Consider the following 18,455-nt stretch of genomic DNA (forward strand, 5'->3'; position numbering starts at 1 on the left):
ATGGGTCAGCAGCCGAATACCTTAGCCACTAGCATCAGTGTGTCAGCACCAGTGTGCACGTCAGAACAAATAAACAGCTTGTCCGTGAGGGAAAATTTTAGGTGTTCAAAACGGGAATGGCAGCCCGAGGAAAAACCCCGCTTGATATATAAAGAAGGCGATTGTATGTGTTTGCGTGTATTTATGCGTGTATGTAGTGCATGTGTGCCTGCGTGTGCGTGCGCGCGTGCGTATATCACTGTCACGTTCCAGTTGCTTAGCGAAAGAATAAAAAAACTTCGCCATTAAGCGCTCACTTAGTGTATCACCAAACTTTTCAAAGCTCAAAAACACCTCAAAGACAACATTTTTCTCTTTCGCCCAATAAATAGCCCATAAACTGCAACATGACCTTAAAAATTTTCTCTGAATCCATTGTTATGGAGCCTCTGGTGAAAGTTCTATAGGAGTAATTTTCCATGAAAACACGGTATACCATGTCTTATCGCGTTTATATTTACTTTTCCCACAAGAAATGAAATTCTTACTATACAGTTCTCAATGCTTATCTACAATGAATTACTGCTCTTCGGTATGGGGCAACACAGCGGAGGAGAAATTAGGCCGAATAAATAGATTGCAGCAAAAATGTGCGCCTAATTGCAGGTGTTCCACGCGGTTAGCATACCAGACCGACAATTCGATGCCCTTATTTATAACGAATACCTGACATGTACAACCAATTTTTAATGATGCAATATCGTACTTCTCAAAAAAAGCATAATTCTTTACTTACTGTTTCAGCGCGTTTGACACCCTACACCTGTCCCTGTAACACACGAGTCACTGGAGAATGAAAGATTCCTTACACACGTACTTACTATGGTCGACAAATGATATGCTATTTACTGCCACTATAACTTTAGGTTGTTGCCTGAAATGAACTATCACTACTGGTTTTTTTTTCTTATGAAATGTATGTAGTTATGCGGTGTGACCGTTGTTCCTGTGTCGTCTAATGATGCCAAAGTCTCTGGCAAGCCTTAGTGGTTTTTGCCTTCATCCCACAGAAAGACTGTTGTGTCTTTTGAAATGGCTCATTGTGAAGAAATAAAATTGAATTGAATGGGGTGCCGAAAGTCGGCCCTGGCTTAACCCGTACCGTATCTATGTCGGGAAAGTTGGGCCAGTGCCATCAGGCATACTTTGCGCTATTGTATTAAGCCACGCTGAATTCAACTCGATGAAGTGCTTAACGGACTGTGAAAGTGAGCGGACTACCTAAAGCAATGCATTTTGTGCAGCTCGTCTCTTACGACGCCGACACGGGAAGCCGATGGTCATATTTCTCCTTTGATGAGACATCTAAGGCCATATAACCTCTCGCCTTAATAAACGGTGTTGTGTCGTAGGTACCTTTGTTGGAAGTGCGCCTGCAATGTTGCAAGACATGACGATGAAGTGCTAAAGACATCCAAAAATAAGAAAATTTCGCTTGATGACTCTAGCAGGGTAAGCTGATTACAATCACATGAATATAGTGAATGTTAAAAAAACATGTCTGTATCCCGAATTAGTTTATGCAATGATTTTTGTTCCCTGATTGTTCTACAACACTTACCGTTTATCGCTTAAAATAGGCATATATGAGCCGGGTCTAAAGATTGTCACCTTAATTTAAAACAAGAAATCACTTTTAGGGGGTGATGAGGAACTGAGTATGTAGCGCATTATCAGTGTCGTACTGAGAAGCATCCTTCCCTTCACGTGGAGGAGGCCCGTCTCTGCTAAGTCAAAGCGCTACTTTTTCAATGCGTGCCAGTTCATTTATCTTGATTCATTGTCGCCATGCTGAAGAGTCGCTGTCTTCATGTGCAATAAATCTGGCGTACTCTCAGCGGCCATGTCAGGCACTTTAGACGCAGTTGAATGTTTCTTCCACAACGTTTCTTGGAAGTCAGCAATAGAGCCAGCCGTTTTGGCAGAGCTCTCCTGTTTTTTTTTTTTTTTTTTATGCATGGTGAGGTATTTCGGGCAGCCCGGGTAAAAAATGGCAGGCACAGTAGTCGTCGTGGGCATAGGTTTATTTGGGGTGTTCAACCTGAGGTTTCTCTTGTATTCTGCATTATATGTGGTAGAGATCGCTTCTTCCGTAAAATGCTTCGCGCAAACACGGTCAGTAGGCTGTAAGGCTCCATCAGCTCTCGATTCAGTATCCTTACTTGCAATTTGGTACAAAACACTAATTGCCATTTCGGAGCGCAGCCAGCGACAAGGCCGCTGACTCGTTCTCGGAGTCATATACAGTGTTAAGGTATACGTGCAGTGAATCACCAAGCGCGAATCGGTGAAACGAATGCACTGGCAGGGTTCACAGGCGTAGGGCGACGCGTTTCTAATTCATAAAATTCCTTGCACACATTGCTTTCACCGAGGTGTTCTTGCACGCGCGAATACACGGCGCAGCATACAGCAGCGCCCTCTCAAATCGCGCGATGGAAACTACTCGTATCTCAAAATCATCAGCGAAAACAATGTGCCTGCGCCCTCTCTTTACACGCAGTGGCGAGGGTCACGACTTGACTTATACTTACACCGTGATTGCTATCAAGGCCAGTGCTTCACTTTTTGAGCGTAGCTGTGGCATCTTCTATAAGAAAATGCGACGCTTGCATTCAATGTAAAATTCATTGCTGTCTTACCGGTTAAAGCGCTGATCAATACTCCAATTGCAATTGTTGCAAAAGTACCGAAGAAGCCCATCCAGTAGTAAGAAACCCGAAACAAGTAAAAGGGCTCTTCGGATCTGCGTTAAGAAAAGGCAAAAAAAGCTGAAAAGAATGACATTTCATCCAAACAGGAACACTTCTCACGCCCCGTACTTTTGAGCTTAATTCTCATCATCACTCTTTCTATTGTAAAAATTCCTATACAACAGTAGAGAACAAGAAGAAATCTGCTCTAGGCACCTTGAGGAACTCTTGGCCCCTGTTCTCGCTGGTGGTGGCAGGTGGTGGAGGTGGCAAAAGTGGTGTGTTTGGATGACATAAACAGGATTATTCAAGATAACATTACAATTATTAGCAATTACACAATGCAAGCAAGGCATATAAATATACAATATAATGTAAAGTAGATAAATTAGGTGCGTGAGAGTAAAAGTTTTTTTCAAACAATGCGAATTGATTACATGCTCAAGCACACTTTCGCAAAGGCAGTGGTAACTTCTAGAAAGCACAAAAAAACACTAACAGAGTGAAATAAATAAGGGAAGCAAGTTGAGACCACGTTATGTTCAACGTAATAAAACCAGCACTTTCAAGTGAATTAGGCAATCCGGTTAATTTCTCTTTCAACACTTGCATGCCATAATTTCTTCGGGATTGGAGTACAGACCATACTTCACTGATACGGGTGGTATGAATAGGTGTGTTTTATGTAGATGTGCCATTTTGTTTATTACGCAGTATTCTGAATTGTAGTTCCATACTCGAAGTAGGAAACAATTGTAGAAGGAAAAGATAGTGTGGAGGTTGTAGTGCCCGCAGAAGTCTCCAGTGTGATGTAGTTATGTAATGGTTGCTATTATACGTATTGTTTTCTTTGGTAATAGGTGCAATTTTTTAAGGTTGAGTTCAGTTGTAGCGCCCATACGAGGTAGCGTCATTGGTATGTGTTGCAAAGAGCGAGTAATAAACTATTAGTTTTACGGATGTTGGTAGACGATATCTATTGCTATTCAGCGTTTCTGTGGTACGGCTATTTTTTATGAAAAACTACACGTGTTCGTCTCAGTTTAAAGGGCTGCAGAAATGTGTTCCTAGTACTTTATTACATTAACTATTTCTATGTTCCGGTTGTTCAACATCAAGGTGAGATTGTTTGGAATTATTGTTCCTTTGGCGTTAAAACTACCGCTTTTGTTGTATCGCAACTTGTTTTCAAATGATTTTTCGAGTACCATCTTTATAAGGATAGTTTGCTATCTTAGTAAGTGCATTTTGCCATTTTGGTAAGTCCAAAGCCGCTTCCTAGAGAACCTGAGGCATTTTCGCAGTTTAGACTTCTCTATAAAAAACGGAGCTGTCGAAACCGAAGGCGTATCCTTTGGGATCGTGGTCGCCACCTATTATACTCGGAAACTGTTTTAGAAGGCAGTGGCAATTTCCCCTCAAAGGCGCATGCACACGAGCCTCTACCAATAGGCACGCACTTCAGGTGACGTTATGAGGCTGACGGCCGGTGACCCTGCCGACGGAGAACATGCTCCCTTCGTCGTTTCGAGCCCAGCTCTCAAACGACCGACCGTTGGCAGCAGTGTAGTAAAATAGCTGAGTGTCTAGCTGCCACAATGAGCATTTTGAACTCGCCAAAAATAACAGTCAAAAGTAGCGTTCAGATTCCGATATGCCAGCATTGCAATGTGTTTCGATGCCCCTTCTCCAATCGAGCAATGCGTGTGAGGGACGTTGCTTATCAGCATGTATGATCCAAGGGCGTAGCCAGGGAGTGGCACACACGGCACGTGCCCTTCCCCCTCGAAGTATTTTTCGGCATGGCATAGAAAGCTATAAATGGTGATTTTAAAGGGATATCCTCCCAAAATCATGGTAATGCCTCCACTTAAAAAAAAGTATAGATAGATAGATAGATAGATAGATAGATAGATAGATAGATAGATAGATAGATAGATAGATAGATAGATAGATAGATAGATAGATAGATAGATAGATAGATAGATAGATAGATAGATAGATAGATAGATAGATAGATAGATAGATAGATAGATAGATAGATAGATAGATAGATAGATAGATAGATAGATAGATAGATAGATAGATAGATAGATAGATAGATAGATAGATAGATAGATAGATAGATAGATAGATAGATAGATAGATAGATAGATAGATAGATAGATAGATAGATAGATAGATAGATAGATAGATAGATAGATAGATAGATAGATAGATAGATAGATAGATAGATAGATCTATGCTGCTTCCAACCAAAGTACGAACTTTGGTTGAGCTGCAAAAACTGAGCTATGGGTCATTGCTTTGGCCATGGTTTTTTGTGTTTATCTGCTGTTTGGAATGATTCCTATTGTTCTGCTTTTGTGCTGTTTTCAGATCATCACGTGTGATTACGTGATGTTTTCTGTTCTTTTTTTTGTAAATGTGTGGTTCGTCTTGCGACCAGCTGTTTTCAATTTTATAGTGTCCTTTCGAATGTTTTAAAACGAAAGTGTTTTATGATTGAGTCAAACAAGACCTCACCCAGTTATTTCCGTCAGAGATATGACATTGTTAAAATTTACATGAGGAGCATGCGAAGAAATGAACCAGAATAAAAAAGTTCGCAAACTTGGCGACCCAGAAATTGAACCCACAACCAGTCGCTCAGCGACGCAAAGTGCGTGCATAGCCAAATAAGCTATCGGCACAGTAGGCCTGTTTCATAAATACGCCAGCTAACGGTGGTTTTTTCGTCAGTTTCGCTTCGCGAAGAAGCGTGGTATAGCAAGCGCCATCACGAGGGCATGGAAAGTGAGCTGTCGAATGCGTGAGTGCTGCGATGTTTGTGTTGGCCGATAGTTCTCCGTATCCGCTGCAATTGCATCGCTTTCTAGCTTGAACGAGCTCCTAGTACTCTCCGATAAGCTTTCTGAGCTGCTTCCGCTGCATAATGAGTAATATTTTGTACACTTCAACGGGTTCGACGAGCAATTTGGCTTGTTATGACTGGAAATGCTTGGATCCGGCCTGCAAGAGACTCTCGACGGCGTGCCCTCACGACGTGGTCCGTGTCCTGCAGGAACGCAAGAGGTGTCTGTGTGCGCTGCAAGAAATGTGCATCTGTGCCGATGGGACACACAGCCTCCGTCATCTGCTGCGGGGCCCTCACAATGACGGCAGACTGTAGTTCGTGTCCGTGGCGTTAGGGCCGCCCTTTTTCGAGAAAGGTCTATTCGCGAGGCGTACTTCGGACGCGCCTGTTATGTTTCACACTTCTCTGAGTATCCACGCTCTTAGGGCAGTGCTGCCGCCTAAGAGCGCAGAAGGGAAGTACTACAGTAGGACACCAACTAACAATGATAGAAAAAGATACTGTCCCAGCCCTTTGTAGTCTCGATGCCAGCACTAGCAGGGCCGCTGTGGCGTCACAGCCTACCAACACCTCCTGGGTGGCGTTGGCTCTACTTGAAACATATTGTAGCGTAGCCTCTGCAATCAGCTCCGTTAATGTTTCGGGACTCGTTTCGCAAGTCACCAACACAGTTTACAATGGTAATGACGCAGTTACATGCTTCATCTTTCGCATCACGATTCCGTGTGCAGTGTAGTGCTGCTTCTCTAAGGAACAATGGTGTATCTTCTCCATCTACTGACATGAGTGCGGTAATACCTACTACAAGAACTGTTGCATTAAGCACCGCTGAAATACAACGCCGTCAAAAGGTGAATGTGATGCAAATGATTTCTTGAAGCAATGGACATGCCAGGGGGGAAGCGGGAGGCCATCGTGCATTGACGGCACAAGCTGAGAGCTCTGTCTCTCGTATTTGTGAAGTGTAGCACAAAGAGAACCAACTGGCTGCCATTAAGTTACCATTGAAGAACTCAAGTGACCTTATCGTCACCGAAGCGATTTATCAGCAGGGCCCAGCTCGTCAACCCGAAGCTGCATGTCAAGCACATATCCACAGGGTGGTCACCGACCCTCAACTCACGCTCCGCGACCACATTTCATTTAAGATATTTGCTTCTTCGAGCAAAATATTTGTTACCCCAGACGCTAAAATTTCGCCTACATTTGTGTCTTTTGAAGTTTTTCTGCCATTTCACAAGCATGGATATTTATATTTGGCCTCTCCTAAATTTGGCATTAACGGGCGAGCGCGACCTAGCGTTAGAAGTGAGCAGCCTTCTGGACTTATGAGCCAAACCGCGACATGCGTGTGAGCAACTTCATGCATATTGATGTTGCAAGCATGATATCAGTGCATGGTAAGGCACGGTGACAGGCAATAACATGAATGTCGTGATATACCTGTCACGAACATTGTGACGGCGCCATTGTGATGACGTCATGATGGTGGTTTCAGGGTGCTACATAGAGCACCACGTGGTGTTCGTGCACGACGTTCTTGTGTGACAGTAAATTGTGGAATTTGGCTAATAAACTTCTCAGCGCGAAAATTTCAGACCAGAAAACCAACACAAGAGACGAGTACGAGCACTCGTCCTCGTCTCTTGTGTTACGGGAACAGAAAAGATTAGGAAGTTTGTGGGTATAAAATGGCAGCAGCAAGCACAGGACCGAGTTGTCTGGCGAAACATAGGAGATGCCTTTGTACTGCACTGCACTTAGTCAAGATGATGATGACGACGACGATGGTGATGATGATGATGATGATGATGATGATGATGATGATGATGATGATGATGATGATGATGATGATGATGATGATGATGAAACACCATCCACCTCATTGCACAATTCACACGTTTTTACGGCTGCAGCGTGATCCTAAGCATCCAGCACTCTATACTACATATGGTAATTAGACTACTGGCAACACATGCATTTATATACGGTTTCTTTTTGAGAACATCTCATCTTTTTTCATGGATGTGTGGTGGGACGCTTGGTCGCCGCACAGAATACCTGAATTCAATTCCCACTAGAACCGAAGATTTTTATTGAATCAGCTAAATGTACCTCCCTTTATCACCCGCAGATAACACCACTTTTTCGCTAACAACCAATGACGATGTTGCCAACACCACCACCGGAACATCTGCGAAACGAGCTCTTTAACGTTATCGCTCTGTAATGGATCGTTATAGACAACTAGCATTTTTTTTAAATCTGTATGTTCACATTGGGGTTTGTCTACAACCATCCTTCTCGACCTCACTCAGTACGATTGTTTAAGCTGTCTTAAAGAGTTTTAAGCCTGAATGCTTCATCGCGTAAGGCTTGCGATGTTTCACAGATTATCTCTGTCTAAACACGTTCTCCCGGTAACATTCATTTAATCACAAGAGTAAGCACTTTTGAATGAGGGCTATACGCATCTCGCACTAAAAGTGAGATGTCATCTATTTCTTTTTCTTTGCGGCATAAAGAATCTATAAATGTCGATGAGTTCTCCCGGCAATTTTTCTCTAAGAAGTAGCAGCACGAAAATCAGTGTATCACCCATACCCTGCTGCTACGTAAGACCGGTTACCCTCAAATGTGTCCAAAACTGCTGTGTGCAACGTAACGTTTCCAGGGCAGTAATCCAGGGAAACTGGCATTCTGGGGGGTGCCGCGCCCATCTGGATTGCTTTCGTGATGTGCCATAGCTGAAATACCACCGTGACAATAGTAGCTACAGCTGCACCCTGCAAATAAAAAAAAGAAATAACATCTTGAGGCGTACAAATCAAATGTATTCAAAGGTCACCGTGTAATTTGTATCACACCTTCCATATTCATTCGTTACAGCAGGACAGAGGCGTAGCCAGGGGGTGGCACACCGGGCACGTGCCTCCCCCTCCCGAATTTTTTTCGCCATTGCACAGAGCAAAAATGATCATTTTAAGGGCGTGCCCTTCTTGAAGTTATTGTGTGTACCCCTCTCCCCCAAAAAACATTTCTGACTAGCCGCCAGCAGCAGGAGTCTCAAACATGCGTCACGTGAACCACATGCGGCCCATCGACCTTTAGCTTGGGTTCCCAAAGGACAGTCTGTCCCATATTTTTTAAGGCTCTGTGATATTCCGTAACACAGCTATATTCTGCTTGCTTCATTTCTTCGCCTAGCGTGATTGATATCGCTTGGTGTGGGTAAGCTACACAGACTTCACTATCGTGCTAAGTATATTTTTTTTCATGAGGTACACCGTGTAGTCCCTTTGGGTCGGAGCATACCCACGAGACAAAAACTCAATATTTCAGGACCGACGTTTATATTTTCATCATTTTCCCTACCTACATTGATAAGGTACACAAAACCTCGCAGGGAATCTCCTTTAAAAGTGACCTATGTGTGATATACGAGAAAGGCCTCCTTTCAAATAGCAACACTCGACAAAATTTGTCTCGAACTACCCTTCCCCCTTCTCTTTGTTTCCACTTATTGCCGGCGCTGGCCCCTTGGCTGACTAAATTTAGTCACGGCGACACAGTAACTGATGTGAGTTTGAGATACCTGCGTCAGAGGATAGAACGACCTTAAAATGACTATTTGGTGCGAAGTGTTCACTACCGGCTTGACAAAAAATTTCTTGTGGCACGTTGTCGAGCAACAACTGAAGCTGTTGATATGAATGAACGGTGTCGTGCGAGCGAGATGACGTGCATGCTGTGCGCGAAATGTTTTCAATCTTCTGCTAGCTTTAATCTTTCAAACCAGTTTCACGGTGTCGTTCCTCTGCTAATTCTTTCACAAACTTTCAATAGTCTCTCCACGGCGGCGCAACTACTCGTATGTGGCAACGAGCACTTCTTTTCACTGGGAAGGGAAGTGTTACAACAATTTCTATACGTGAGCAAAAAAAAAGGTAGGGGGGTAACGAAGGGTGGAGCGTGTTAGATAGTATGTTCACATCAATCTACTCTTTCCTTTTTATGCATGAATAGCGCTGTTCTGGGAAATATTGTCTTTATTATACTGGAGTCGCAAGTACAGCCTTGTTCTGTGTATTACTTTTTCTTGTGTTGGCGTTTGAAACCTGTTGGAACCTTTCACTTTTCATCATGCACCAACACGCCCAAAAAACCACGCTGCCAAAGTTCTTTTACACAGAGGACGGATTGCCGCTTCTTACCTTCGAGTGCACAAAAAGGAATAGCATAGCCAGGAGACACAAACCAACGAAAGGTGAAGTCAGACCTGAGTATACCATTAAAAATACCTGTTTGCAAAAAGAAAAGCAATCTTAGGACATAATCAAAATAATCAAAATGACATATTATACAACCAGTAGGCACCAATAATAACCAATATATCCATACTTCTCATAAGGAAATATAAAACCTAGGAAGGTTCGCTGCTAAAAGCATGCTCAGTAGGATCATGTACTTCTCGAATATTTTACAGATGTGAAGTTTGACAATATGACATATGGAATTTCGCATGTTATTGTAAATACTCGAGTAATATCTGAATTTTTACTGCTGTGCTGTAAATTATAAGCATAGTACTTGATGTGGAAGTATTCGGAAGTATTAGATAACGCCTATTTATTTGAATCAATTTGTTTCTGGCACTATTACATTCCGACTCAAGTCAGTCTATGCTAAGTCGCTGTTTGCACGTCGGAACTGAATTATTTCCTGCAGAAGAAATATTGCGAGCAAAGCAGTAGCATCCAACATTGTAAACCTACTCACCCGGCTTAAAGATCCCATGTATACGCATATAGTGCTGTACACTGTCATGATTATGCCTAAGGCTAGTGCTGCAAGACAAAAATAACAGATATAGCTATTAAAATTGCGTTCCCACGTGCTCCAAAAGAATGAATGTACATACAAGTGATTCTACTCTTGCAAATATTTAATATGGAAGGATGTATCAAAAAAAAACCTACAAGTGCATATTCAAACCAGAAAACACCACTACCGTGGTGGATTTGTAGATACGTAACCAAGTTAGGGAAACATTGCGGTGAACGTAGAAATGCGGCCCCTGCAATTATTTTTCAAGTGTGACTGGTTGAGCAAATGCACTGGTTACGAGGTTTCATGTAATTATTTGTAAGCAATATAGCAGTTTAGTGATACAATAATGCAGACAAATGAAAATAAATTGCCGCATCTTTTGCGTGAACAGATGTGCTTCAAGCACCCCATACATTCAGAGACCTAATATGTGTAGTAAAAAAAATATCGCAGATAATTGTATTGGTTTATTGTATTTAAACTTTTCTCTTTTGACACAGCTATTTTCCTAGAAATTTCATGGGCTGTCCCTTTATGTGATACTGACCACTGTCATGCTTTAAGTGACGTATACACATGACAGAAAGACGCGATAAAATCAGCGTTCTTCGGTGGCATTTTCCTGAAGAACAAGTGCTTTTCTTCCATTCTAGAACATACAACAGTTGCCTTTCAATATGACGAAAACTGCAATGTTCTAAAGGACAGGAAGCTTTGACAGTTTTGTGATACCTGATGGTACGTTGCGAGACCTTGTCAATGACAGCGGCGGTAACAGCAATCGTGCAAAATAAAAAGTTCGGCCATCGCCACAAAGTGAATGATGATCGAGAAGCTTGCTCTTAAGTGGTCGGCAGAACTCTTGAATACTCTGTACAAGCACTTTGTTATGGTGGGTAATTGCATATGCGTCGCTATATACATAAGATGTAATCATTTACATTTTGACGCAATTATATCATCACGTGCTACAAAAGGTCTTTAACTCCGAGGAACTGAGCCGGCGGGGAGACGCACCGAAAACTGGCAAGGTGGCTGCTTCAATAATGAACAACTAGCCAGAGCACGCGCCGCCCCAGAACATCGTCTTCCATTCTAGTGGGCAGCCATAGCTTACACACCGTACCTAGCGGCAAAATGGCACTATTCCTCCTCTGAAAAAACAATGAGCATCACTCTGATGCTCGGAAAGTGCAAAGGCAAAGTCGGGGCGAACCAACAGAAAGTACACGCATACAAAAAACAGCAATAAAGTTCATGCGCAGCTGCACTACCGCGTGAAGTACGGCTTCAGTCACACTACGTGCACAATCTCCGAGTGTGCGCCTTCACCGCCGTGGCGAGAAGGCGCCGTCAGGGACTACCTCGTAGTTCACATCGCTCACGCGTCGCAACACTTTGTACAATCCGACGTAGTGGCTGGGCAGGTTTTTTTTTTTTTTACAATCCCTGGCGTCGTACTGGAGTCCACACCCAAAGTCTATCGCTTGGATGGTATTCAACTGGTCGAAGGCAAGCGTTGTAGCGGCATGCGTCTGTACTCTGCTGGTGCGTAATGTTTAGGCATGCCAACTGGCATGCTTATTCAGCGTACTGGGTAAGCTTCACAGCGTCAGTAGTGATCAAAGCGTCGCGATTGCATGGAATCATCACATCCAACACGATTTCGACCTCACGTCCATAGACAAGACGGAAATGCTTGAATCGCGTAGTTTCCCGGACGGCAGAATTGTACGCGAATGTGACGTACGGTAGCATCTGGACCCAGGTCTTGTGCTGCACTTCTACATACATTCATAGCATGTCAGGGATGATCTTGTTGAGTCGCTCTGTCAAGCCGTCGCTCTGCGGATGATATGCCGTGGTCTTGCGATGGCTTGTGTAGCTGAGATTGATTATGTCATGAATGAGCTGGGCCGTGAATGCTGCTCCTCTGTCTGTGGGGACACACGACGGGGCCACATGTCGAAGAGCGATGTGGTCCATAAAAAATTGGGTGACGTCGGAAGCCGTAGCACGTTGTAGTGCCTTTGTTTCGGCGTACTTCGTCAAATATTCGGTGGCTACTACGATCCACTTGTTGCCTTCAGATGATAGCGGAAAGGGCCCCAGTAAGTCCATTCCTATTTGATCTAACGGCGCTCTAGGTGTACGACCAGTATATCGGTTTAAGAAGCCTCGCGGGCTTCAGTGGCGGAGTTTTGCGGCTTTGAGATTCCCGGCAGCTTTTCACGTATTGCTTAACATATGCGGAAAGCTTGGGCCCGTAGTACGCTTGTCGAACTCGAGTGAGAGTTCGAGAGGAAATTAAGGAACCAGATGTGGACTCATCGTGGCAGGCGACAATAATGTCGTCACGCATGTCAGATGGCACCACTAGAACATATGTCCTCTCATTGCCGTTGGATGTTTCCTTATACAGGACTCCATCTCGCAGACAGAGCGACGTTAAACCTCGAGAAATACATCGAGGTATAAAAATGTTGCGTCCTTCAAGGTTTTAGATAACTGCGAGAATTTTGTCGTCCGCACGCTGTCATGTAATCAGATTCGTTGTGATGAGGACCCCAAGAAAATCGCCGTCATGCTCGGTGTCGTGGCCACAAACTTGGGCAGGTGCAAAGGACAATGAATCAGCATCTTCGTGCTCGCGACCCGATTCGTAAGCGTTCGTGAAATCATATTCCTGCAGATGAAGACTCCATCGTGCCAGCCGCCCACGCGTGTCCCCTAGGTTGGCTAACCAGCACAACGAATGATGGTTGGTCACTACCTTGAAGTGGCGTCCGTAAAGGTAAGGCCTAAATTTCATCGTGGCCCATACAACAGCGAGGCACTCTTTCTCTGACGTGGAGTAGTTTACCTCGGCGCGGAAAAGAGTGCGACTAGCATACGCTATCATTTGCTCTGTACCCTCTAGTTGTTGGACGAGGAGAGCGCCAAGACCCACGTTGCTGGTGTCAGTATGAATTTCAGTATCGGCGTCTTGGTCAAAGTGATCGAGGACTGGTGGTGTCTGCAAATGCTCCAGTAGTTCAGAGAAAGCTGCGTCCTGTTCTTCATCCCAGACGAATGGACCATCTTCACGAGTGAGCTGAGTGAGCGGTTCGGCAATCCTAGAGAAATTGGCTATAAAGCGGTGATAGTACGCACAGAGCCCTAGCAAGCGACGTACTGCCTTTTTATTATGGGGAACAGGAAACGAGGCCACGGTGGTACTTTTGTCGGGGTGTGGTCGAATACCAACCGCACTGACTACGTGGCCGAGAAACTTAAGTTCCTTGTAACCGAAGTGGCTTTTTTTCTGGCTTCACTGCCAGGTTAGCAGAGCGGATCACTTCCGGCACATTCTACAGACGCTTCACGTGCTTCTCAAAGGTCGCAGAAAACACGACATCATCCAGATAAACTAGGCACGTGTGCCACTTTATACAGGTAAGAACAGCGTCCAGCATTCTCTAGAATGTCGCAGGTGCATAACAGGCGCCGAAGGGAAGCACTTTGAATTGATAAAGGCCATCCGGTGTAACAAAGGCGGTTTTATCGCGATCTCGTTAATCAACTTCGATCTGTCAGTGGCCACTTTTCAAGTCTATCAATGAAAAATACTTGGCCCGCCGCAGTCTGTCGAGGGAATCGTCAATGCCGGGCAGCGGATAGACGTCTTTTCAATCACGCTGTTGAGTTTCCTGTAGTTCACGCAGAAGCGCAGTGATCTATCTTTTTTCTTCAGGAGCACTACAGGAGATGACCAGGCACTCTTCGAAAATCGGATAACATCCTTTTGCAACGTCTCTTTGATTCGGGTATTAATTACGTCACGTTCCTTTGCCGAAACGAAACGCGGTAAGGGTGTTGCTTTATGGGCGAGGCGTTGGTATGCGTAATTATTCGTTGTTTGGTGATCGGTGTCTGACGAACCTTTCAAGTGAACGCGAAGCACTCTTTAAATTGATATAGCAGTTCATGTAGCTTGGGCTGTTGTTGTTCTGAGAGCGTCGAGTTGACATGAACTTTTGCAAGTAGTGAACTCACGTTGCGTGGTGTCGGTCGAAGCCCGTCGTCGGCTGATGTAAATGCATGGCATTCAGAAACGTCTGCGATAGGGTAGGCGAAAGCGATGGTGGTGTCACGAAACAGGTGCCGGTACTCGTTATGGAAATTAGTCACAAATAAGTCAGAGTGTCCGTCATAAAGCGTGGCGAGGCTGCGTCCAGCGCAGACACCTGGCGTGAACAAAAGCGGCAAGTTGCCTTCGGCGACCACCTCACCATCCCGTAACTTGTCGGACACCACATCAATTAGGACGATTGAACGCAGAGGCAACGTGATGCTGTCGGCAGAAAAGCAAAACGTGCTGTCACGGATGTCGCCAGATTTTTCGGAGGACCCAGCTGTCGAAAACGTCATGGTACGCTCTTGAAGATCGATAACAGCGCCGTGTTACCGCAAAAAGTTGAATCCCAGGATTAGGTCTCGGGAACAGTCACGAAGTGCGAGAAGGCTGGCGAAAAACGTACGTCCCTGAATGCTCACTCTGATAGTGCAGATGCTACTTCGCGCGACTACGTGCCTGCCCGCAGTATGAATTTCGGATTCGCACCAACGCACAACAATTTTCTTTATGTACGCTTCTAGTTTACCGCTCATGATCGAACAGTCCGCAGCTGTGTCTAATAATGCACTAACGTCGTGGTGATTGTCGACTACCACATGTATATCAAAAGTAAATCTGCTTTTGGCTCTCGTCGTTGTCGTCCCGGTATCGCTCCCGCTCCATGCTTGCGTCGGTGGGACGCCTTTCTTGCGTCGAGTGTCAGTGGCGTCACTCCCGAAGTTCGCTGGCGTTAGTTTTCCCGTCTAGGGCTTAATGAGCGTGCCAGCGCCACCCCTGGGAGGCTCCGAAAATTCAGAGAAGGTTGCCTTGAGGATGGGGAGCGCGACTGCCACCGCAGTGGCATGCACTGTTTGGGAAACGTAAGCTTCAATAGCTTTTGGTCTTTCGCTGAATCTCGGCAGTGGTTAGTCGAGAGCAAAACTCTGTAGTCCGAGGCGACAATAGAGACATACCCGGTACACATGTACAGCTTCACCTCAATGATAATACAGTGGTAGTCTGTCCGGTGTGCGCCATACGTCAGATTTTCTGGGATGCGGCTGTCGATTTTCCAAGTGCTGAATTGGCTGCAGCGAAGGAAGTGCATCCTGAGGCATAGGATTATCAAAGCATGGGGAAGCAGGAATATATCAACTGACAGCTTCTGCGTATGATGCACGATGTGGTTCGGTCGGTACAGGTGGGACATAACTGAAAGGCGGCACTTGGAGATCCTGTCGTACTTCGTTTCTGACGAGACTGCATATAGACCCTGAAGTAGGTTGGGGCATGCAGTGAATCTTTTATAGTTCTTCGCACACCACCGACTGAATGAGGCCGCTGAGAGACTCGATGTTGATGCTGCTTCCTGCACCTCCGATCTGACCTACTGACGAAGCGACGCTCACTTGCCGGTCGTACAATGTAGAGCGCTGCTGCAGCACTTGTTCTACGGTTGTGGCTTAGGTCAAAAATTCTTCCACGGTCTTTGGGAACAGAAAATGAGGCCAGCGAAAAGCCGCTCTTTCCCTCTTCGTAATAAATGACGGACTTTCTTTTCTTCCGCCATGTTGGGGTCGGCTCGACGATAGAGGCTCGTCATGTCCTCGACGTACATCATGACACTTTTATTCGGCATTTCGAGGCGCAACAGAATCGCTCACTCGGCTCGCTCACGACGATCGGGATTGGCCCAACTTTCCAGCAAGCATCGACGTAAGACGCTCCACGAGGAAAAAGGCTCACGGTTTTTGCACCAAGTACGAGCGCCGTCCTCCAAGCTGAAATACGCTTTCCTCATCTTGTCTAAGTCTGTCCAACAATTGTAATCAGAGACCCGTTTGAATTGAGCCAGCCAGTGTTCGACATTCTCCAAGATGGAACGGTGGAATACTTTTGGCACACGTGGCTTCCACAGCGTATGAGGCGTGGCTGCAGCGCTTTCCAGTGTGTTGGAGGCTGCAGCGCCTTCCCTAGCGTTCGGCGGTGTGTCAGACGTCATCTCGGGAAGAGGTCCACGCTCAGGCGGTAGTCCTTGGAGTCTTCGGCTTGAGCGGTGAACAGGTGTTGTCACTGCAGGTACAGGACTACCTAGAGGCGTTTGGAACATCGGCTGGCGGTTACGCAGCAGCTCCACCAGCTGTGAAGTGCTACAAAAGGTCCTCAACTTGGAAGAACTGAGCCGGAGGGGGGACGCACCAAAAACTGGCAAGATGGCTGCTTCAATACACAAACAACTAGCCAGAGCACGTGCTGCCCCAGAACATTGTCTTTCATTTTAGCGGGCAGCCATGGCTTGCGCTCACCATACCGGCCAAGGGGCAATATACTAAGAATACAATACTCATTCCAAAGCTGTGAACGGTTTCTTTTGTAAACTAGAATTTTATGGTTGGTGAAATAAGTGGCAAGGGGGATGCTGAATTAGAAGTTGCAGTTGAAACTCGGAGAAAGCAATGCCAATACAGGTGCTGACTTGAGGTTCTCTTGCGGGCGCATGCGTGTCGCTTCAGCTACGCGAGCTCTCACGTCGAATTTCATCTGTCGACGAACCTCTTTCGCAGCACGAAGTACAAATAATTATTTGCAGATATGTAGCGGGTACCTCCTTATCAGCAAACATGACTAATGGCAGCGTAGTGGGCCATCGCACAGCTGCGCCTCTGGCGAACAAGCCAAGGTACATGCCTGAGAAGCTTGGTGAGCAAGCTCCTAATCATCTCAGCAATAAACGGCGGTGGAAAGTTCCATGACATTCTGATGAACTAGTTTTTCCATTGACGGGCCAAGAGTCACATGGCCATTAGTGACAGCACAAATAAAACAAATTATTACTTAATCACGCACAATGTAATGACGTCACGCCATCACTTTCTCATGCCATCCGTAGACCACAGACATCTCCTCGCTTCTCTGCAGAATTGTCAATAGTAGCGTAATGGGTGTATTCCTACTTGGAAAAATGGGGATCATTTATAACGTAGTGGCTGCCTTGCAACTGTACTTGTAGCAGTCGCCCCGGAAGAGTTCATAACGAACCCTAGAAAGCCACTGCTCCTGCTTTTGATGTAACTGTGCTGCGTGTTCCACGCAGGCCTGGCGATTTCTCGGGTAAATGTTAGACAAGTAGGATGAACCAAATTTTTATCCACACATTGCTACTTTTATACCAGCATAGGTCATGTCATCGCTCCCCATAGTGAGGGAAGCTCCTACCGAATGCCAAGAGAGAACAAGCTTCCCTACAGACTTGGTAGCCCAGTTCCAAGGTTCAAAGAAATTGGTGGCTCATGCTAGTGAGTCACAAGGACACTTTGGTAATGCAACAAGGCATATTTCTCAGCTAATCGGTTGATAGCACTTCAGAAAAATTGCTCGAGCATTGACCCACTTTGAAGCTGTCCATGCGTAAATGGCCATGTTGAACGAGAAATCTGTATCACTTGTGGCACTTTCTCATCTGAAGCAATTAGTGAGCTTTGATATCAGACAAGAAAATCTTGCTAAAGGCCGCTACAGTAACTTCGAATGATCATGGATCTGTCAAGAATTCGATATATAGAGGGTGCTTGAAGAAATGTGCACGATAATAACCAAAAAATAAGGGTAGATGTAGTACTTCCTGGCAGGCTTCATTTTTATTTCCGCGGCAGTGGACAGATTGTTATGACTGAAGAGGACAATGAGAATAGTAATAATGGGTAGGTGTTCTGTGACTATATGCCTTCGTGGGATTTAAAGCCGGCACGCTGGCCGACATGCAGTTAATGCCTATGTTGGTATTGCAGGTCTTGGCGCTTCTTCTTGGTGAATATCCTACGGTGTGCACCGTCTTCCCGGGTCTGGCTGGCCTAACGAGGGCTGGTTTTCATCACCCGTGGACGACCGCTGCTGGATCGAGGAAACAACGCCCCCTTTCATCATAGCGTCCACGTGGAAT

The 18,455-nt window shown here is 45.3% G+C and overlaps 1 protein-coding gene across 1 annotated transcript in view; it reads right to left on the minus strand.

The window, feature by feature from the left end:
* Positions 1-18,455, minus strand: part of LOC119185960 (sodium-coupled monocarboxylate transporter 1) — a 48,808-nt gene that overhangs the window by 5,926 nt on the left and 24,427 nt on the right. Inside the window, exons 6-9 of the mRNA XM_075868311.1 lie at positions 10,369-10,436; positions 9,804-9,890; positions 8,194-8,375; positions 2,682-2,785 (exon numbers count right to left, since the gene is read on the minus strand). Of these exons, the coding sequence (XP_075724426.1) occupies positions 2,682-2,785; positions 8,194-8,375; positions 9,804-9,890; positions 10,369-10,436 (441 nt within the window). The remainder of the gene's footprint in view (positions 1-2,681; positions 2,786-8,193; positions 8,376-9,803; positions 9,891-10,368; positions 10,437-18,455) is intronic.

Source organism: Rhipicephalus microplus, chromosome 7, assembly GCF_043290135.1.
Source record: "Rhipicephalus microplus isolate Deutch F79 chromosome 7, USDA_Rmic, whole genome shotgun sequence".
Taxonomy (NCBI): Eukaryota; Metazoa; Arthropoda; class Arachnida; order Ixodida; family Ixodidae; genus Rhipicephalus; species Rhipicephalus microplus.